This window comes from Microcebus murinus, chromosome 18 (genome assembly GCF_040939455.1).
Source record: "Microcebus murinus isolate Inina chromosome 18, M.murinus_Inina_mat1.0, whole genome shotgun sequence".
Taxonomy (NCBI): Eukaryota; Metazoa; Chordata; class Mammalia; order Primates; family Cheirogaleidae; genus Microcebus; species Microcebus murinus.
The window spans coordinates 58,620,033-58,642,607 of record NC_134121.1 but is presented as its reverse complement, the minus strand read 5'-3'; the positions used below and the strand labels follow the sequence as shown (position 1 = coordinate 58,642,607).

Sequence of the window (22,575 nt, the reverse complement as noted above, 5' to 3'; positions counted from 1 at the left end):
CATTCACCAACGCCACGTAGCATGTGTCAGAATTTCCTTTCTATTTCAGGCTAAAGAACGTTCTATCATATGGCTATGCCATGTAATGTTTATCCACTCATTTGTTGATGAACACTTGGGTTTCTTTTTCATGTCTTTTCTTTTTTTTACTGATACACAATATTTGTACATATTTATGGGGTACATGTGATATTTTGTTGCATGCATAGAATGTGTTTCTCCATTTCTTTTTAGAGTTGAATTGAAATACCTAAGCAAATTTATAAATAAAGTTAAGAAGCAAAACAAAACTCTTAGATATTAAGAGTATTTTTTTTTTTTTTTTGAGACAGAGTCTCACTCTGTTGCCCGGGCTAGAGTGCCGTGGCGTCAGCCTAGCTCATAGCAACCTCCAACTCCTGGGCTCAAGCGATCCTCCTGCCTCAGCCTCCCCAGTAGCTGGGACTCCAGGCATGCGCCACCATGCCCGGCTAATTTTTATTCTATATATTTTTAATTGGCCAATCAATTTCTTTCTATTTATAGTAGAGACGGGTCTCACTCTTACTCAGGCTGGTTTTGAACTCCTGACCTTGAGCAGTCCTCCCGCCTCGGCCTCCCAGAGAGCTAGGATTAGATATTAAGAGTATTAAGATGAGGCCTGCACCTAATGGGTACAGTGTGCACTGTCTGGGGTTGGGCACGCTTGAAGCTTTGATTTGGGTGGTGCAAAGGCAATATATGTAACCTAAGGAGTCCAAGGCGGGCGGATCGCTCAAGGTCAGGAGTTCGAAAAGAGCCTGAGCAAGAGCGAGACCCCATCTCTACTATAAATAGAAAGAAATTAATTGGCCAACTAATATATATAGAAAAAATTAGCCGGGCATGGTGGTGCATGCCTGTAGTACCAGCTACTCGGGGAGGCTGAGGCAGGAGGATTGCTTGAGCCCAGGAGTGTGAGGTTGCTGTGAGCTAGGCTGACGCCACGGCACTCACTCTGGCCTGGGCAACAAAGTGAGACTCTGTCTCAAGAAAAAAAAACAACATTTGAACCCCTGTAATATTCTGAAATAAATAAATAAAAATTTAAAAAATAAAAAAGATGTGGCCTCCCTGTCATGTATGTGCTAATTTGGGAAAGAAAATGGCCACCACCTGATGAACAAACAGCGTTTGTGGGGCAGGGCGAGAGGCGGGAAGGGAAGAGAGGCACAAAGGTTTCGGAAGATGCGACGCCGGCCCTTGAGAGAGAGGATACAGAAGAAGAAATGGTCTGCGGGAAGACGAAGGCCTCACGGTGAGCCGTCCCTAAGAAACTCAGGTGTCCAGGCGTGGTCCTTAGAGAACGGGAACAGGTGTGCAGCGGATGACAAGGTCTGAGCCCGAGCCGGAGGCTGGCTGCAGAGTGGCTGGCACAGAGCTGGCTGTGGAGAGCAAAGCGCCCCCAGCTGGAGGTTCGGAGGAGCTCAGGTGAGAGTCAGGAAGATGCAACCACCGCGTGGGGACTGGAAACCGCCAGTGGGGGGTGGGTTAGGAAGCCGGACTTAGGCAGCAGTGGAGACAGAATAGACTTCTCCCCACCAAGAACTTGGAGGAAAAGAAGAGAGAGTAGCTAAGGAGCGTGCCAGCTCAGCAGAGTTTTTGTTTGCTTCGCTTTGCTTTGCTTTCTAGGGCAAGCTATTTGAGGGCACGTTTATGTCCGCCCCTGCAGAGGCGGTGGGAGGGCTGCTAAAGCAACAGCTGGGGGCTGGGGGGAAGGAGAACTCCAGGGGGGGTAGATAAGAGGCTTTGGGGTGCTGATATTGCCACTGAAGGCGTTGGAGGTGGCCCTGGATCACTACCTCCCAAGCGGGAGTGCTGGGGGCCAAGTTCATACGTTTGAAGATGGAAAGGTAAAGAAATGACTAGCTAATGATGCCCCTTCTCTCGAAGAAGTAGAACGTGAGGAAATTCCTAAGAGGCAGGGGTAGGAGGGGGAATTCATGGGCTCAGAGAGAGGGTCTGGGGTCTTGTTAACCCCTGAGGAAAGGCGATGATCAAGGGATAAGTCACATCTGCGGGGAGCTCGACAAACGCAACCGTGAAGATGGAAATGAAAGATGTGAAATCGTGCATCCCAAGTCGTGCCCATCCACAGGGTAGCAGGCGTGTCCCTACTCACTGCTCAGCCGTCCTGGGGTAAAGGAAAGGACTGGCTTGATGTGAGTGACCTCCAGTGACCTCAACTCAGCCCACATCAGACCAGGCAGACAAACCGAGTGGGAATGATCCGAATGACCCATTTCTGAGCACAGACACGGGCTCCAGGACGCTTCTCTGAAAGCCTTGCAATTGGACAGATACCTGCTGCTGCACCCAGACTTTCTTGGATACATGAAGAACAGGTGAGAGGCCGGGCCCGGTGGCTCACGCCTGTAATCCTAGCACTTTGGGAGGCCAGGGTGGGAGGAGCACTTCAGGCCAGGAGTTCGAGACCAGCCTGGGCAAAATAGCGAGACGTCCATCTCTAAAATAAATAAATAAATAAGTAGATAGATAATAGATAAAGTGGGGAGTGGTGGTGTGCCTGTAGTCCAAGCTGCTCCCGAGGATGAGGCAGCAGGGTCACCTGGGCCCAGGTGCTGGTGGGTTGCAGCGAGCTATGATGGTGCTACTGCACTCAACCGCAGGCAAAAGAGTGAGACCCTGTCTCAAAAACAAACAAACAAAACCCAAAAAAAGAGTTAAGAGCAGAAAGCATGTAGACACATGGTCAAGCATGAGGTCCCTCTCATCCTTGCAGACTCCCGGGGGTCTGTGGCATTTCACAGGTCTCTGGGGCCAAAGACCCTGGACCTGGGGGCCGGAGCCTCCCCAGCCCTTCCTGGTGACCCTGGAGCCCTGCTAGACCTTTCAGCGGGTCTCTCTGCTGCGGTGGCGCTCTCCTGGTTGGCCTCATTTTGTAACAGGAATGAAATGTGGTTGAAGGGCCTGCCCCTCAACCTGGTGTCTGGATGGTCACCAAATAAAGGGATGACAGCCTCAGCTCCCCCCACGCGTCCCATCACCGCAGGCTCCCTACCTCACCCCTCCACCTCCAGTTCAGGTGAACCAGTGCCTTATTACGCCCCCAGTTCAGGAAGGACTGGAGGCGCCAGGGCCCAAACTAACAGGTCTGCGGATCCTTCCCAGGGGAACCGGGCGTGTCGCTTCCCGGCTACAGCCCACCGGCCTCGGGAAGTGTGGAGCCGGGCCGGAGCGCGCAGTGCGCAGCCAACGCGGCAGGTGGCGGCGTCTCCCCGCGCCCGGCCTGTCCCCTGGACCGTGCGCACCAGCACTTGACAACGCGGGGAATGAGCCCTGCCCAGTCCCTGGCTGGCGGGAGCGCAGCGGCAGGAGTGGCCGCTGTCGAAGTCCCGGGGCAGGAGGCATCGCCGGACGGGGCGCGCGCGGCTCCCGGCACCTGGGGCGCACTCCCGCCTCCGGGACCCGCCGCCCAGCCCCGAGGGCGCGGTGGCGTCTGGCGGCCCGGCCGGGGCAGAGAGAGCTGCAGGGCGGGCGGAGCCGCGGGCGCCGGGGTTGGGCAGGGCGGGGCGGGGCGGGGCAGGCGGCCGCCTCTGTGAGCCCAGCCGGCTCACCGGGCCTCTCCCCTCCGCGCGGGACGGCGGCGCGTCACGGGAGGCTGCATGGGGCTCCCGCGCAGCTCGCTCTTATGCCCGGTGCTCCTGCTCGCGGTTGCCTGCTGTGGGGTCCTCTTAGCCCTGTACTCCTCGGCGGTGCAGTGGGACCCCGAGCCCGGGGCCGGAGCCAGGTAGGGCTGCCGCGCGCTGACCCGGAGGGCGCAGGGGGCGAGCAGGGCGCGGGGAAGGCGCGGCCCGCAGCCTTCAACCCTCCCTCCGGGGTGGCTCACAGAGGGGACTCGGGCCGTGGCCCTTTGTCTCCGGAGCCGCCGCCCAGGTTAACTTCGCGCAGCCAGGACCCTACGGCCCCTGCCTGGGTGCAAGAGAACCTCGCCCCCTGCGCCCTGGAGACCTGTCCCGGACACCATGGTTGGTTAATTCCCTCTGGGCCCAATTAGAAACACTTTTAGGGTCGAAATTTGGCAGGGTCCGACAAAAAGTTCCTTTTTTGTCGGAAACTGTCCCTCGGTAACGTCACATCTTTTTTCCAGACTCTACCTTTTGGGCAGGGACCCAACTCTCCCGGTTTTCAACTTTGCCGGGGTCCTCAGCCCGGCCGGCGGCGGTGGCCTGTCGCCTTTCCCACTCGCTCCGGTCTCTGCGCTCCCCGCGCCCACTCCCTCCTCTCCCCGCCTCGGTTTGCTCGGCTGTTTATTTTGATAAGCTCCGCCTGGGGCGCGATCGGGCGACAAGGTGGGCTCCCTGGGGAACAGGGGCCGAGTCGGAGTTCCAAGTTCCCTCCTTGCGCCTCCTGCGCTGCGCTCCCTCCTGCTCGCCGTGGGCACCTTCCTTTCCTTAATGCCCACGGGGAGAAACCCGAGCGCCTGCCTTTGGCAGGTGATGCTTCTGTCGCGGCAGAAGCCTCAAAACGGTTGAGTGCGGTGCCGGAGCGCCGCGCGGGACGGAGCGTGGGCCTGGGAGGCCGGAAAGGCGCCCACAGCCTCCTGGAGAGGCCTCTGGGCCCAGCCTTTCCCTTCCCGGCGCGTCCCCACCTGCGCGCTCCTCCCCAAACCTTGCTCGAGGCTTAACGGGGTGAAAACAAAATCAGCGTCTGCGCTGGGGAGATGAAGTCAGAGGACACCGCCAAAGCTGTAAAGCAGCAAGAAACAGCTTGCGATGGTTAGGAGCCCAGTCTCTCAGAACAAAGGGTGCCCGCCCTAGCAAGTGGTACCTGGAGTCACTAAATTCCTCGCAGTCAGAAATTGTGTAAGAAGGACTGAAAAGGGTTAAGGCATAAAGAACATGGATCCTTGTCAATTTTATGTAAAGATATTTAAAAACACAAAGTATCCCAACACAGAGAAATTATACCTTCTTGAGGGGATCGGCATGCTAATTAGCCTGATTTGATCATTACACATTGTATATGTATATTGAAATATCACACTGTACCCCCAAAATATGTACAATTATGGGTCATTTAAATATAATTTTTTTAAAAGAGGAAGAGAGGCTGGGCCTGGTGGCTCATGCCTGTAACCCCAGCACTGTGGGAGGACAAAGCAGGAGGATTGCTTCAGGCCAGGAGTTCAAGACCAGCCTGAGCAACATAGTGAGACCCCTATCTCTAAGAAAAAATAAAAATGTAAAAATTAGCCAGGTATGGTGGTGTGCACCTGTAGGCTTAGCTACTTGAGAGGCTGAGACAGAAGGATCACCTGAGGCCAGGAGTTTGTAGCTACACAGTGAGTTGTGATCTGGCCACTGCACTGCAGCCTGGGTAACACAGCAAGACCCTGCCTCAAAAAAAAAAAAAAAAAAAAAGAGACGTGAGCTAGCACTCTCATCGCCCTGGCCATATGATGCCCTGTGCCACCTCGGAACTCTGCAGAAAGTCCCCACCAGCAAAAAGGCTCTCACCAAGATGTGGCCTCCTCCCAACTGTGGACTTCTCAGCCTTCATAAATAACTGTAAGAAGTAAATTTGGGTTTCGTATAAATTTTTTAAAAGCCCACAAAGTAAACATCCTTTAAAAGTACCTAATACAACTTTAAATAATAGGTTTATTGTACTTGTATGGCCATTTATACCCGAACAAAGCCGTTTGTTGTTTTTTTAAGATCTTTCATCTTTTCAAAATTGAGTATGATCCAAAAACCTGGCCATTTCCTTGCTGCTTCGGCCAGGTGTGTGCGCTGTAGCTTACACCCGGGGTAGGTCAGGACTCAGCCTGGCTGGAGGAAGTGGATAGTTAGTCCGGGAGAGCGATATCATTCTGTGCAGGTCCCTCGGGCCACGTGAGCTTCCCTAGCAAGGGACCTGGAAAGGAAGGCCGCTGGAACACGGTCTACAGAGCCGGAGGAAGGGGCCCTTGTGCTCTTGTTGCAGGTTGCAGAGTGGAATCCAGTCTGGGGATTTACTCAGGGCAGAATCTGGATCAGTGGTTCTCAGATATGGGCATCTCTAGAACTGGTTTTTTTTTTTTTTGAGACAGAGTCTCACACTGTTGCCCAGGCTAGAGTGAGTGCCATGGCGTCAGCCTAGCTCACAGCAACCTCAAACTCCTGGACTCAAGCAATCCTTCTGCCTCAGCCTCCCGAGTAGCTGGGACTACAGGCATGTGCCACCATGCCTGGCTAATTTTTTCTATATATATTAGTTGGCCAATTAATTTCTTTCTATTTATAGTAGAGAGGAGGTCTCGCTCTTGCTCAGGCTGGTTTCGAACTCCTGACCTCGAGCAATCCGCCTGCCCCGGCCTCCCAGAGTGCTAGGATTACAGGCATGAGCCACCGCGCCCGGCCTAGAAGTGTTTTTTTAAAAAAGGGTTTTTAGTAGAGCAGGGAGTGAGGGTCATCCATCCAGGGCTGCCAGTTACTGTCTCTTGCCAATGCTATTTTGTTGATTTTGTTTTTTAAAAAAAGAGGACACTTTAGGGCCAAAAAATTACTAGGGATACAATCTAAACTTAATTGACTAAATTTAGTTTTATGAAAAATGCACTACAGTGTCCTTATTTCTCCTCCAGCTAATCAAACTTCCCAGAAGGGCATGTGTGGGCTGGCCCCCTCCACACTCCCTTCCTGGAGTTCCGGGCAAGTATCTGGAAGCTCTGGGTTCCTGAGAGGCAGGGGCAGGGGCTGGAAGAAGTCACTGAGCACAAGTCATGCTCGGAAGATGCCTCAAGCCTCCCTGAGGCTGGGGGGTTCAAGGTAGCAAAACTGAATTGGTGGGGTCCCCATCACCTCCCCTGCAGCTCTACCCTCCTGCCTCAACTCTGCCCCAACGCTCCGCCATCAGCCTCCCACGCCTGGCTGCACGGTGGCATCGTCTGGTTTGGGGGTGGAGGGATGGGGATTGGAATCCCCGATATCCACACCTCACCCCAGGTCAGTCAGATCAGAATCGCAGGGCTGGGGCCTGGGCGTTGGTGTTTCCCTGGGCGTTGGTGTTCTCTGGGGGTTCTCAGAGGCCACCTTCCTAGCTCCTTCTCACATTGTGCTCTTGCGGAAGAACTATGGGATTATGTGGGTAGACAGGTGGCCCGTCCAAGGAGAAAAGGGTTGTCAACCCTGCTCTTTCTGGACTGTTCCTCCAGGGTCCTGTGGGGAACCTGGGAAACCAAAGGGAGGCAGGTCACAGGCTCCCTTGTGGCCCAGCTGTCTCAGCACCTAGAAGCAAGTAACAAGAGGCCTTTGTTCCCCTTGCAACCTGCTAACCCAAAGTCCTGCTCCACCTGCTCCCTGCGGCTGCTGGGCGAGGGGAGGGTGGGGGAACCTTAGCCACCCTTTTGAGTGGGCAAAGGCCCCTATTCCTTCCTTCCTGTTCTCCCTCTGCCCTGATGCAGGGGCCACCTAGCCCCTAGGAATTGGGGGTAGATGGTAACATTAACCCCTCACCTCCCTCCAGAAGGAACACTGATAATAGAGGACACAGTAACGTCCTTTCCCTTCCTCCTTTAGCTAACATTTAAGAAGCACTTTTTAGATTCAATAACATAGACTCTCTGAACCCTCCCAACAAGCAGATGCGCTCGATATAATTATCTCTGTTGCAGAGAGACGGGCCCAAGACCACACAGCTGCCGAGTGGTGGAGCCAGGGCGCAAACCCAGGGCGTCGGGCCTCAGAGCTGTGTTGGCCCATTTTGTGCTGCTATACCAGGACGCCTGAGACTTAGCGATTGATAAACATTGGAGATTTGTTTGACTCACGGTTCTGGAGGCTGGGAAATGCGAGGCCGAAGGGCCTGCGCCCAGGAAGGGCCTTCTTGCCACATCCTTCTAGGTGGTGGGCTGAAGGGCTGGAGAGTAGGGGCAAGAGGCCGGGCGCAGTGGCTCACGCCTGTAATCCTAGCACTCTGGGAGGCCGAGGCGGGCGGATTGCTCGAGGTCAGGAGTTCGAAACCAGCCTGAGCAAGAGCGAGACCCCGTCTCTACCATAAATAGAAATAAATTAATTGGCCAACTAATATATCTAGAAAAAATTAGCCGGGCATGGTGGCGCACGCCTGTAGTCCCAGCTACTCGGGAGGCTGAGGCAGGAGGATCGCTTGAGCCCAGGAGTTGGAGGTTGCTGTGAGCTAGGCTGGTGCCACGGCACTCACTCTAGCCTGGGCAACAAAGCGAGACTCTGTCTCAAAAAAAAAAAAAAAAAAAGAGTGGGGGCAAGAGAGAAGGGGGGCTGAACCCACCCTTTATCAGGAACTCACTCCCCCAAGGCAACAGCAGTGGTCCATCCCTGTGGGCCGCCCCCTCCTGACCTATTCGACTCTTAAAGGTCCCGTCTCTCAACACCGCAGCATTGGGAATTCGGTTCCCACCACACTGGGGACACAGGCGAACCACAGCAGGAGCCATGCCATTTACCACGACTGCCCCGCAGGAGCGGTGGGCACAGCCCACCCACAGGAGGAGAGGACCCGAGTCATCTCAGAGCTGGCCAAGGCTTGCCGCCAGCCCTCGGCAGGGAGACCCCGCAGACAGTCCCAATTCCAGGGACTTGGCAATGTTTTCTGGTCATACATAAATGCAGTAAATGAAGCGACGGCATTTCATGTGCCTAAAGAGACAGACATGGGCGAGAATAAGAGCTTGGAGGTAGAAGGATCAAAAGAACGAACACACTTTGGATCCTGACAGCCCTGTCCGCCCTCAGAGCTGAGGGAGGGAGTCAGTCCAGAAGCTTCCAAGGGGTAGGCTGGACCTGCTGACCTCTGCTTTGCTTCTGCCTTCTCGCTCAGGGAGACCGCCTTATCTCGAGCATTCTTGGGACTGAAGGCATCGGATTCTAGGACCAGAAAGGTACAGTGGTCGGCTGCTCTGTGGCAGTTTTGAACATCCTCAGGTTAGCAGGGAGAAGGGGAAAGGAAAACAAACGAGAACATTCTCACGAGATCGCTGGGCTCTTTAGAACACTCCAAGCACAGAGCTGAGCCCGTGCAGGGCTTCTCAGACCAGACCACTAGGGTTCCTGCACCCCGATACCAGGAAAGGATGGATAAATATATACCCGCAAGGTGTAGCCAGCTGAAAAGTTCTTGTGAGTCTTAAGATTTTCAGCCTGGCACAGTGGCTCAAGCCTGTAATCCTAACACTTTGGGAGGCTGATGCGGGAGGATCCCTTGAGGCCAGGACTTTGAGGCCAGCCTGAACAAGAGCAAGACCTTGTCTTTACAAAAAATAGAAAAGTTAGCCAGGCATGGTGACAAGTGCCTATCGTTCCAGCTACTAGGGGGGCTGAGGCAGGAGGATCGCTTGAGCCCAGGAGTTCAAGGCTGCAGTGAGCTATCATGATGCCACTGCACTCTACCCAGGGTGAGAGAGCAAGACCTTGTCTCAAAACAAATAAACAAAAAACAAAGGCTAAGGGACACTTGGTCGGCAGGCTGAAGGGAGACCTCAAGCATCTTATGAATGCTTGGACCAGGTTATTTTTAAGTTTCCTAAGTCCTTTCTTTCTTTGTCTTTCTTTTTTTTTTTTTGAGACAGAGTCTCGCTTTGTTGCCCAGGCTAGAGTGAGTGCCGTGGCGTCAGCCTAGCTCACAGCAACCTCACACTCCTGGGCTCAAGCGATCCTCCTGCCTCAGCCTCCCGAATACCTGGGACTACAGGAGTGCACCACCATGCCCGGCTAATTTTTTCTATATATATTAGTTGGTCAATTAATTTCTTTCTATTTATAGTAGAGACGGGGTCTCACTCTTGCTCAGGCTGGTTTTGGACTCCTGACCTCAAGCAATCTGCTCGCCTCAGCCTCCCAGAGTGCTAGGATTACAGGCGTGAGCCACCACGCCCGGCCACTAAGTCCTTTCTACCTTTAGCTGTCTGATGCTAATTAACATATATTCCCACCTGATTTAAAAGAAAAGATTTGAGGTGGCTTTTCGACACATATAACAAGGCAAAAACAGGCCGGGCGTGGTGGCTCACGCCTGTAATCCTAGCACTCTGGGAGGCTGAGGCGGGCAGATTGCTCGAGATCAGGAGTTCGAAACCAGCCTGAGCAAGAGCGAGACCCCCGTCTCTGCTATAAATAGAAAGAAATTAATTGGCCAACTAATATACATAGAAAAAAAAAATTAGCCGGGCATGGTGGCGCATGCCTGTAGTCCCAGCTACTTGGGAGGCTGAGGCAGGAGGATTGCTTGAGCCCAGGAGTTTGAGGTTGCTGTGAGCTAGGCTGACGCCACGGCACTCACTCTAGCCTGGGCAATAGAGTGAGACTCTGTCTCAAAACAAAACAACAACAACAACAAAAAAACAAAGCAAAAACATAAAGTAGGATAGGATAAGGAAATAGTGGAGGAAAAGTAAAGGTAAGTAAGAAAAAAAGACAATGGGAGATAAGTTCAGGAAAACTGTGCCACAAGGTGGAGCTTCCTGGTGGTCAGAGCTAAAAGGGAAACTATGCCACCATATCCACGAGATAAAGGCCAGCCGGCTACCCAGGTGAAGCACAGACCTGAAGGTTTTTCACCTGGAATCTCATAAAGAGGCCCCCAATTTATCACCCCATGTGATAAATTGAATAGTGAAATCATTATAGTCAGTTCTGCTATAATGCTTGCTATGAAATTGTTAATTTGTTCCAACCAGATTGATATCTTAGGAAACAATTCGAGCATCACACAGATTTCACGGTTGCTTATGAGCAATTTTGTGAGCGACAACACTAGGTAAACACAGAACACCACACCCAGCTGAGCAGAGCCAGGTAGGAATACACAACAGCACAGGCTTGCACCCCCTAGATAGCCATCAGCTACTTCCTGCTTTGTACTGTATCAAACAGAGGCTTAACAATGAGCCCCATTCAGTGGCAAGAGTAGCCCTACCCAGGTCCCCGGGATTCGGACATTGTGGGCTTGCAGCAGACAAAGCTGGACCCTGTTTAGTCGCCGCTCCCTCCGCCAAGGCCCCCGTTGAAAAGGTACTGTATTCCTCTCCTGCAGCTGCAGGGACAAATGGCCACAGACTGGGGGTGCCTAAAACAACAGAAATTGATTCTGTCACTGTTCTGGAGGCCAGAGCACCTGAGATGGAGGTGCTGGCAGGGCCACACTCCCTTTGAAGGCACTAAGCAAGCCTCCCAGGCCTCTTCCCAGCTCCTGCTGGCTCCAGGCATTCTTTGGTTTGTGGCCACATCACCCCAACCTCTGCCTCCGTCAACATGTGGCCTCCTTATAAGGATCTAGTCTTAGGGCCCAACCTAAACCCGTGTGACCTCATCTTAATGAGTGACATCTACAAAGACTCTTTCTTCAAATAAGGTCACATTCTGAGACTGTGGGTGGACATGAATTTGGGAGGGACGCTATTCCACCCAGCACAGGCACCAGCTAGAAGAAAGGCCATCGCAATCCTCCCACCATCTCGTGCACACACAGGTCTCACAGCGGGTACTGCCAGAGCTGGGGCTTGGGCTGAGCGCCGTGGCTCCCGCCTGTAATCTCAGCACTCAGGGAGGCCGAGGTGGGAGGATCGTTTGAGGTCAGGAGTTCGAAACCAGCCTGAGTGAGACCCCACCTCTACTAACAATAAAAAGAAATTAGCCAAACAACTAAAAAAAAAAATAAACACATATATATATATACATATATATATATATATATATATATATATATATATATATATATATATATGTAAAATTAGCCGGGCATGGTGGTGCATGCCTGTAGTCCTAGATACACGGGAGGCTGAGGCAGTAGGATTGCTGTGAGCTAGGCTGATGCCACGGCACTCTAGCCTGGGCAACAGCGTGAGTCTCTGGCTCAAAAAAAGAAAAAGAGCAGGGATTTGGACCTGGGTTGACAGATCCCCAAACCCAGGCCGGAACTCCTCCACCAAAGGGGCAGGCAGGTCATACCCATGCCCTGGAAAATGCCCCAAAGTTTGCCCAAGTGTGAGGTGAAGGAGTATGAGGCCAGGGCCATACTGGCATCCAGGAGACGGAGGGCTGGGTGGGCTAAGTCCAGAAAGTTCTCTGACCCCCATCGGCCAGCTCAGCCCAAAGATTCAGGGATGGCCCAGCTGGAGGGGAAGGGCAGGTCTCCTCTCCCAACCCTGCTGCGGGGTCTGCGGGCTCCCGGGGGGCTCCCCTCCACCCAAGTCCCCTCCTAGCTGGGCTCAGCCCTGTCACCTTCCCACCCACAGGGCCGGCTCTGCCGACACCCGCTGCACCTGGCGGTCGGGCGGCACCGCCGCTTCCGGAGGCTGTTTGATTTCTCCTCCCCAGTGCTGCTGTGGGGGGGCCTCCTCACCCCGGAGCTCTGGGACGGCCTGAGCCAGCACAGGGCCCCCTACGGCTGGCAGGGGCTCTCTCGCCAAGGTAAGGCCGCCCGCTGCCTCAGCTTCCCACTCTTGGCCCCAGGGGAGGCTGGTCCTGTCTGTGTCCCCTCTCCTCCCAGAGCCCCCGCCATGTGACTCCTGTCTCACCGCCCTCCTCTGTCCAGGCACCCAGCGGGCTGTGACAGGGCTGGGGCCGCCCCTACCCGGTGGCTCTCACCATCACGGACCTCCCTGGCATGAAAAGCTCCAGTGGCCAGTGGTGGCTGAGGACAGAGGCCAGGGGGCCTCAAACAGCCTCACTCGCGGTCTCTGCTGCGGGAACCGCCACAGTCCGGGCCCAGAGGCCTCTCCACGCCATGCCAATCTGTTCCCCTCACCCCTACACCACCCAGGCCTCGGATTCTGTTTTGGGAAAACACCTGGTCTTGAGAGGACGAGTTACTGGAGTTCTTAGGAAACTGAAGGCCCACCAAGCCCCCTCCCTCACCGTCCCCCTTCCAGTCCTCTCGAACTCTGTCGTCTCCTTCTCCTCCCACCCTCTGTGCTTCTTAGGAGGGGCTGGGCTGGGAGGCCCCAGATGACCCTGCCACCTGTCCCCTCATGGCCACCCCTGTCCCCCCCCCCCCAGTCATCACCTCCACCCTGAGCCTTCTCAATGGCTCGGAAAGCGCAGAGCTGTTCCCCTTGTCCGGGGAGCCGCCGCCCGGCTGCGTCCGCTGTGCCGTGGTGGGTAACGGAGGCATTCTCAACGGGTCCCGCCAGGGCGCCAACATCGACGCCCATGACTATGTGTTCAGGTACGAGGGGCAGGGGCCGGCCAGCCCTGGGGGAGCACCTTCCCTGGGGATGGGGAGTCGAGGCAGCTGTGGCCTCAGTGGCCTTAGGCAGCTCAGCCGTGGTGGCGGGCACACGGGCTTGGGTGAAAGCCTGTGCCGTCGGCCCTGAAGACAGAGTGTGGGTGCCATGTGCAAGCGGACCCAGGAGGAAGGAGCCTCCAGGGCCAGATTTACCTATTCACAGGGCCTTGTCCCTTGAAGTCCGGAGGCGTGGGGGTCAGGCTGCCGACTGGGCGCTGGCGCTGCCGTGGGTACAGGGAGCGTCCACCCAGAGGCACGGGGACAGGAAGGCAGGGCCATGGAGATGGAAGTGAAACAGACAGCACGTTGTAGCCACGAAGAGGCTGATGGGTCTCTGTGCTGACGCACGCAGGCTCAATGGCGCTGTGATCAAGGGCTTCGAGCGCGACGTGGGCACCAAGACTTCTTTCTACGGTTTCACTGTGAACACGATGAAGAACTCCCTCATCTCCTACGGCAAGCTCGGCTTCACCTCTGTGCCGCAGGGACAGGTGAGGCCCCCGGCGGGCGTGCCCTTGTGGTTGGCGGTGACTGTGGGGTGGGCCACAGGGTCCAGGATTTCGGCTGCACAAGATGGCACCGCTGGGGTGAAGGAGGACCGAGTCAGGGACTTGCCGTTGGCGCTGGTGGCACAGGACACCTCTGGAGCATGGCGTGTGAATGGCTCGTGTTCCCTGAGTGCTCGTGGTGTGCCAGGCACTTTACAGATACCATGCCAACCCCACCTTACTGGTGACTGAAGCTCGGTGCCCTTTTATTCAGCACGTTGGCGACAGAGCCAGGATTCCCATGCCGACTGTGCCCCCGGAGCTCGCATCCCGCGGGGAGCTCAGCGGGTCGTAGCTGTGCACAGGCAAGGGGAGTGTTACCTCCTCTGCTCCCGGCATCGCACAGGGCATAGACACGGTCAATCCCAGCAGCCCCGAATGGGACCATTGTGCCCAGTTCCAGGTGGCAGAGCTGAGACACCGAGAGGTTTGGGAACAAGTCCAAGGTCACCTGACTAGAGTCATCAAAATCCAGGCCCCTCTGACCCCAGTGCTAGGGTCTGCTTCCATTTCCTTACCCTGCCCACCCAAGGAATGGTGTGTGACCTCTCCAGTTCTTTCCAACAGCCCTGTGTAGGAAACTGAGGGTTAGAGAGATTGAGGAACATGCCCCAGGTGGCCACTAGTGAGCTGGGGAGCCGGCATCTGAGTCCATCTGGACTGGCCTTCAGGTTCTTCCAACCACACCCGGTTGCCATAAATTCACACTTGCCCCCTCACATGCTCTGAGTATCCTATACAGGGTTAGGGAGATCCTGGGAAAAGGGGTTCTGTGGTCTTGGATAAGGCTGAGCTGGGTTTCTAGAATCTTCCTCTGACCAGGGAATTAGTGTGTACACACTGAGTCCTCACAAGAAGAACCTCTCTTAGTTCCTGGTAGAACAAAACGCGGCTGTGGCCACCATACCTGTATGAGTTATCTATTGCCGTGTAACAAGTGACTCCAAAACTTGGTGGATTTAAACATTTATTATCTTCCAGTTTCAATAGGTCAAGAAATTTGGGAGCAGCTTAGTGGAGTGGTTTTGGCTCAGGGTCTCCCTGCGGGTGGTGGGCATGGTCATCTGAAGACTTGACTGGTGCCAGCATCAAGATGGCACACTCACAGCCCTTGCCACCTGGGCCGCCCCATGGGCCACTCGAGTGTCCTCACGACATGGCAGTTAACGTCATGTCACCCAGACGTTAACCAAGAGTGAGCTGAGAGAGCCAGGAAGCCGCAGCACCTTTTACGACCTAGTCTCCAAAGTCCCACATCGTCACTTTCCACTTTCTTTTTTTGGTTTTAAGACAGAGTCTCACTCTGTCACCCAGGCTAGACTGCAGAGGCATCATCATAGCTCACTGCAACTTCAAGCACCTGGGCTCAAGCCATCCTCCTGCCTCAGCCTCCCGAGTAGCTGGGACTACAAGTGTGTCCACACATCTGGCTACCCACTTACCATTTATCAGAAAAATCCTATGCCTTAGTCACTCAGTGCAGCCTGTACTCAAGGGGATGGCCGTTAGGCTTCCTCTCTTGCTGGGAGAAATACCCAAGAAGTTGTGAACACATATTGAAACCGCCATGGTACCTCAGAGTGGACGTTAAAGGTGTATGAGGCCGGGCGCGGTGGCTCACGCCTGTAAATCCTAGCACTCTGGAAGGCTGAGGCGGGCGGATTGCTCGAGGTCAGGAGTTTGAAGCCAACCTGAGCAAGAGCGAGACCCCATCTCTACTATAAATAGAAAGAAATTAATTGGCCAACGAATATATATATAGAAAAAAAAATTAGCCGGGCATGGTGGGGCATGCCTGTAGTCCCAGCTACTCGGGAGGCTGAGGCAGGAGGATTGCTCTAGCCCAGGAGTTGGAGGTTGCTGTGAGCTAGGCTGACGCCACGGCACTCACTCTAGCTTGGGCAACAAAGTGAGACTCTGTCTCAAAAATAAATAAATAAATAAAGGGTGTATGAGAGAAATTCTCCAGTCAGCTTACCCGCGATGGGGTGGACAGGTGTCCACACTGAACAGGAGCTTAACGTGGCCTCGCTGCCCTCTGGGCTTGTCTCTGCTCTGACAGGACCTGCGCTACATCTTCATCCCCTCAGGCATCCGCGACTACGTGATGCTGAGATCGGCCATCCTGGGTGTGCCCGTCCCCGAGGGCCGCGATGAAGGGGACAGGTGAGCAGCCAGGTGGTGACGCGTGTCACACAGGGTGGGTGATGCCGCAGCTGTCTCCCCTCCCTCCCAGGGCCCGTTTTGGGGGAAGAGTGGCAAGAAAATTCCAAGCATTCAATAATCCCCAATTATTCAACACAATTCAGCCTTGGGGAATTTTTCTTTTTTTTTTTGAGGCAGAGTCTCGCTTTGTTGCCCATGCTAGAGTGAGTGCCGTGGCGTCAGCCTAGCTCACAACAACCTCACACTCCTGGGCTCAAGCCATCCTCCTGCCTCAGCCTCCTGAGTAGCTGGGACTACAGGCATGCGCCACCATGCCCGGCTAATCTTTTGTATATATATTTTTAGTTGGTCAATTAATTTCTATTTTTAGTAGAGAGAGACGGTGTGTGTGTGTGTGTGTGTTTGTGTGTGTGTATGTGTGTCTCACTCAGGGTGGTTTCCAACTCCTGACCTTGAGCAATCTGCCTGCCTCGGCCTCCCAGAGTGCTAGAGCCTTGGGGAATTATATGCTTTTTATCTACAGCCAGGAAAGCCCAGGTAACCCTATTGGTCTCCGGTAACCCTCCTGATGCCAGAGGCCAGAGGGGCAGTTTTTCTGAATGGAGCCAGCAGGCCGGCTCCTGCACTGCAGGCCACTGCCTCCATAGCCAGCCCAGCCACCCCTGACCGAGGGTGCTGGCTCCACAAGATTGACGTCCTGCCGAGCACACTGTTCTAGAAACCAAGGGTAGGCCGGGCGTGGTGGCTCACGCCTGTAATCCTAGTACTATGGGAGGCCGAGGCGGGCGAATTGCTCGAGGTCAGGAGTTTGAAACCAGCCTGAGCAAGAGCGAGACCTCATCTCTACTATAAATAGAAAAATTAATTGGCCAACTAATATACATAGAAAAAATTAGCCGGGCATGGTGGCGCATGCCTGTAGTCCCAGCTACTCGGGAGGCTGAGGCAGGAGGATTGCTTGAGCCCAGGAGTTTGAGGTTGCTGTGAGTTAGGCTGATGCTATGGCACTCACTGTAGCTTGAGCAACAAAGGGAGACTGTCTCAAAAAAAAAAAAAAGAAACCAAGGGTAGGGGCCAGTCCACACCACTCCTCCTGGGGACACCTTCCCAGGGCCGTGCCCAGGAAACGGGACAGCAGGCCCCGTAGGCCCAGTGTCCGGAGGGGAGAGAACAAAGGGCACTTTGTCTTCTCTCTCCCACCTTCCTGCATGGCAGGCCTGGGTCCAGCTCTTCTGAACCATGTCCTGACCCTCATGTGAACCTTCTCCCTGCGGTTCTGAGATAATTTCTTGTCCCTGAGATCGGAAATGTATATGTCCATAGGAATTTACGCCAGGATGACCAGCCACTTATCCTGGTGCCCTCGGGACATTCCCCCAACCCCAGAGAAGGGTTTTCGAGGTGGTCCTTACTGGTTAAGTCCTCAAAAGCCAGCCCTGCCCTGCCCCCCACCCCACCCCACCCCCACCCCACCCCCACCCCCACCCTGGTGATGACTCAACAATCGCTCTGGAGCTGCTGCAGGTCATGACCTGGGCTTTGTGACACCGTGGGACTGGGCCTTGGGGGGGCTGCCCTAGGGACATCAGGTGGACATAAGCCTCCCCAACACCAATGAACTCCCCCTCCCACACCCCTATTCCATCCCCTACCCAGTCCCCTTCCCAGTCCCGATCCAACAATGCTGTCACCCCGGCCGGTCAGCAGCCTTATTCTAGCTCCGGAGGCTCAGCCCCCTCCCCTTCCCCAACTCGGGGCTCCTCCCGCCCACCCTCACACCCTCCCACCCCGACTGGCTCACAGCCCTCTTCCCGGGCTTCCTCCCTGACCCCCAGTCCTCATGTCCAACATGCACCCCGAGGGTCTTCCCAAAACCCCACTCCGCCGGCCTCCAAATCTCCCTCCCAGTCCGGTTTTAAACCCCTCTCCCGAAACCCTTCCCTGACCCCTTCTATGCCCATGGGCAGGTCCCTCTCCCAAAGCCCTGCCACCTCAGCCTGCTATATCGGGCCCGTTCGGCCCATCCCGTCCCACATCACCCCCTATGTGCCCCGCTTTCTGAAGGAGCCTCCCTTTTTCCAGCCCCCTACAGCACCCCTGCCCCAGAACCGCTGCTTTCCCTGTCCCTTTCCCTGCCCTCCCCCAGAGCGCCCACCCCCTCCCAAGTCGCTCTACTTCCCTCTCCTCCCCCCGCCCCCCCACCAGCCTGATACCACCTGCTCCTACCCGACCCCTCCCGCTCTGTTCATACCCCCCTCCTCACTCTCCTACTCCCCACCCATGGACGTCCTGGTGGGTGGGAAGCCACATGTGGTTCCCACCGTGCTGCCGGCCACCTTCTACACACCCTTCTCCCGCTTCTACTCCCAACCCCGCTCCTACCGCAGGCGCGCCCCCCCCCTGCCCCTCCCCTCCATCTCCCACCTCCAATACGATGGGTCCGGGCGCTCTGTCCACTTCTATCGCGGGTCCTAGGCCTCACACCTATTTCGGACCAGAAGCCTCTGCCAGTAAATTCAAGCTGCTACATCCGGACTTCATCAGCTACCTGACAGAGAGGTATGGAAGCGGGTGCCGGGTGGAACAGCTTCCCCATCCCTTCCCTCTTGCACACCTGCCCCACATCCAGGCGGCGCCCCGAGAGCCCCTGCACTCCCCATAACCAGAGCTCTCCTGCGCTGAGTGCTCCGTGCAAAGCACTTTCTATTTTCATTTACTATTTTATTTAACACCATGATGGAGGTGGTGTTATATCGGTCAAGTTCAACAGGAAATGGATGGGAAACTCGGGATAACTCAAGGAGTTCTTTACTCCTTTAGTTCTTTACTAGGGACTGTTCACAAAGGCATAGGCAGGGTCTGGGGGGCCATAGGTGTACGGCAGTCGTGGGGCCATAGAAACAGAGCTGTCATCACTTTTAGGCCCAAACACAGCCAGCCCAAGGCAACTGGCCAGCAAGGAGCCTGGGGAACAAACAGCCTGACCTCACTTTCCTCCTTCTCCTCTCCTACCTGCGGTTCTCAATGCTGGGGGCAGGAGCAGGGGGCTGGGGGGAGATCCATTATAGTCCTGTCTGGAGATATTTTTGGTTGTCACAAGGTTGGAGGGTAGTGAGTGCCACTAGCAGGTAGAGGCCAGAGATGCTGCTGAACATCCTATAATGCACAGGGCAGCCTCTGCAATAGAGAACTATCTGGCCCCAAATGTCAATCTTGCCTTGGTTGAGAAACCCTGCGGACCACAGAGGCCAGCATCCCGGAACAGGGAGCAGGGGGGCAAGGGCAGCAAGTGCATCTGGGGAGGCCAACTGAAGCCCTAGCACAGGTATGTCCCCACGCTAGAGGAAAAGCCAGGCCCAGAGGTGAGAGCCCATGATCGCCACACTGCAGCCTCATCTTTGGACCGCTGGGCCATGTGCATGTGTGGGTGCACCCCATCACACCAGTGAGCCCAGCCACAGCACCTGAGCTCCCTGTCCCTCATACTGATTCCTGCTTGGTCACGATGTGGGATGGAGAGAAATTCAAGTCTCAGACTAAACAAACAGGCCACCTATGCCCTACGCAGTGTGGTTACTTAGTGGGGGGCAGGAGGAACACAGGGTATTGCAGAGTGGGAGAAGGATTTCATCTGCAGTTGCTCTTTCTCACCACTATCCCCCTTCACCTATGGTGTTTTATTTCAACCTAAGATTGTTGCATTTAGGGGTTCCCTTGACTTTTTCCCCAAATAGGGACTTGATTGAGGTGGAAGGGCCAGCATTTTTGAAGTTTTCTAATCTGAGTGGGTAGTTGTCAAGTGTGATCTTTCTCGAATTTTAACCTCTTTTTTTTTCTTACAGGTTTTTGAAATCTAAGTTAATTAACACAAATTTTGGAGACCTATATATGCCTAGTACTGGGGCCCTCATGCTGCTGACAGCTTTGCATACCTGTGACCAGGTAAGAGGGCTTCTCTTTCAGGAGGCCATGGCTGCAGAGCACAGGTGTGAACAGAACCCAATATAAAACTTGCTATTCCTTACCTTGAGGCCTGCCACCTTCAGGCCTGGGACTCTTGGCCTCTATTTGTAGTGGAATTCCCCAGCTGCAGGAGGGCCACTGCCACTCACTTCTGCGCCTGTGCGCCATCCAGGCATTCAAAGGCAGGTCCCGGGCTGGCCTTGCCTTGGCCCCCACCACCACCTGCTTCCTTCTCTAGCCTCCCCAAGGCAGCTGCTTAATATGGTATTTAAGGTGCAAATTATCAACCTCCTGACAGCAAAATCTTCTCAACAGAACTAGGGACATTCTTTTTTTTTTTTTTTTTTTGAGACAGAGTCTCGCTTTGTTGCCCAGGCTAGAGTGAGTGCCATGGCGTCAGCCTAGCTCACAGCAACCTCAAACTCCTGGGCTCAAGTGATCCTTCTGCCTCAGCCTCCCGGGTAGCTGGGACTACAGGCATGCGCCACCATGCCCGGCTAATTTTTTTTATATATATCAGTTGGCCAATTAATTTCTTTCTATTTATAGTAGAGACGGGGTCTCGCTCTTGCTCAGGCTGGTTTTGAACTCCTGACCTTGAGCAATCCGCCCGCCTCGGCCTCCCAAGAGCTAGGATTACAGGCGTGAGCCACAGCGCCCGGCCTTTTTTTTTTTTTTTTTTTTTTTTTGAGACAGAGTCTCGCTTTGTTGTCCAGGCTAGAGTGAGTGCCGTGGCGTCAGCCTAGCTCACAGCAACCTCAAACTCCTGGGCTCGAGCGATCCTTCTGCCTCAGCCTCCTGAGTAGCTGGGACTACAGGCATGCGCCACCATGCCCGGCTAATTTTATATATATATATCAGTTGGCCAATTAATTTCTTTCTATTTATAGTAGAGACAGGGTCTTGCTCTTGCTCAGGCTGGTTTTGAACTCCTGGCCTTGAGCAATCCGCCCGCCTCGGCCTCCCAAGAGCTAGGATTACAGGCGTGAGCCACCGCGCCCGGCCGGGACATTCTTTTATAGGGACATCCTGGGGTGGAGCAGGAGGTTTAGCCTCCCACACAAAAACCATACAGAAATTCTAAAATCACCATATGAGACATTCCCGATGGGATACTGCCCATATGGACATTTAAGGAGGCAGAGGTTGAAAAGCGGCTTTCAAAGAGAGGCATATGTTAAAGCCAGCCCGGGAGCTCAAGGCCAAAAGCCACTCCATGCCCCTGGCCTGCACCTCTTCCCTATGGTAATGCAGGAGTCTCTGGACTGCAGTGATGGGCTCTTGCCTCTATCCTTGAGTTCCAAACCCAGCTCCTGTTTAGTTACTCCCTGAGCCTGTTTCCCACGTGTTAAATGGGGATAAGCCTTTTCAAATACATTATCTGTATCTTCACCCAGACTCCCCCAGCAGAGGGGCCACACCTTTGTGAATTCATGTCACTTCAGTCTGTCTACACACAATATGAGCTCAGTAAATACTAACTCAGTGACTACCCTTGTCTAGGTCAGTGCCTATGGATTCATCACAAAGAACTACCAGAAATTTTCTGACCACTATTTCGAACAAAAAAAGAAGCCATTGATATTCTATTCGAACCATGACCTGCTCCTCGAAGCCACCCTGTGGAGGGATCTGCATAAGGCAGGTGTCCTTCAGCTGTACCAGCGCTGACCCCAAAGCACCAAGCCCTTTGCTTCTTGAAGAGCTGTGATCTTGGTCCCCTTGAGTGGCCAAACGCCTTTGACTCTTCGGCCCCCCTTATCCCCACCACAGGACACTGGGGGAGATTTGTGACTATCATCAAGGCCTGTCCAATGCAGGACACCCTATCCTGTCCTTGGCTCATCCAAGAAAACTCTCTGGATCTGAGACAGACATCCCAACCTTGGCCAAGGGAAAAGGGACTGCTTTGCTGGGTTTTTACCAGGCGACTTTAAGAACGTCGGCAGAGCAACTCAGAGCCTGTTGGTTGACCACGATGAAGCAGCACTACAGGCAAAAAACAAGCCCCCCCCCCTACACACCCAGTGTGTCACACCACACACAAAGGCCAACGCAATCCAACTCCAGGACACCTCCGAAGAGCCTTTCTGAGAACATGATAGACTTCTGCCCCATGGCAGTGGGTGAAAAGGCAGAATGTAATGAGACTAGGTAACTGCATAAACGATGGATGACTGTTTTGTCTTTCTGTGCTGGTTAAAGTAGAGAAATCATATGTAATGCAGGGTGTTTAGGATGGAGATCATGCTCCAAATCCAAGAACACTGGTACTTAATAGGGGACAATTGCTCAGTAGCCTTCCTGCCACTAAGTCCTATTAAAGATGTATCACCATCTTGTCACCAACAGGATGACATTACCAGGTAATAAACCCTCAATCTCACATCATGGCTTCAGTAAATTTTGAACTTATATAGCTGATAGGTGGTTTTATGGAAGTGTCATCCAAACAAGTTACCACACAGCTCCTAAGCAAGCCATTATCTACTGTCTTGATAACTTGCTACACCATTCGGGGCGAGTGGGTAGGGTGGGAGGTGGTCTCCACAGGGATAGCTGGCAAGAGACTTCCCAAGGCGGCATCGGTCCCTGTTGGTAAGTTCACCAAAGCTCACAAGCTAGCTTCTGGTTCTGTGGTTTTGGAAAGCTGATTTTATCAGAACACTTAACG

The 22,575-nt window shown here is 54.2% G+C and overlaps 2 protein-coding genes across 3 annotated transcripts; both read left to right on the top strand.

The window, feature by feature from the left end:
• The first annotated feature begins 3,579 nt into the window (after positions 1-3,579).
• On the top strand, positions 3,580-22,287 carry ST6GALNAC2 (ST6 N-acetylgalactosaminide alpha-2,6-sialyltransferase 2). Of its 2 annotated transcripts, none has more exons than XM_075994782.1 (9): positions 3,580-3,769; positions 8,821-8,881; positions 12,233-12,407; positions 13,041-13,164; positions 13,577-13,715; positions 15,835-15,938; positions 18,414-18,497; positions 19,781-19,880; positions 21,405-22,287. In XM_075994782.1, the coding sequence occupies exons 1-9, from the start codon at positions 3,645-3,647 to the stop codon at positions 21,570-21,572; spliced, it is 1,080 nt and encodes a 359-aa protein (XP_075850897.1). In that variant the 5' UTR covers positions 3,580-3,644; the 3' UTR covers positions 21,573-22,287. The 2 variants fall into 2 exon arrangements, with proteins under 2 accessions (XP_075850897.1, XP_012634357.2); XM_012778903.2 differs by having other exon boundaries at positions 12,996-13,164.
• On the top strand, positions 17,536-18,418 carry LOC142861978 (testis-specific serine/proline-rich protein). Its single transcript, XM_075994783.1, has one exon. It carries the CDS (start codon positions 17,553-17,555, stop codon positions 18,411-18,413), a length of 861 nt encoding a protein of 286 aa, XP_075850898.1. The 5' UTR covers positions 17,536-17,552; the 3' UTR covers positions 18,414-18,418.
• Positions 22,288-22,575: the final 288 nt, after the last annotated feature.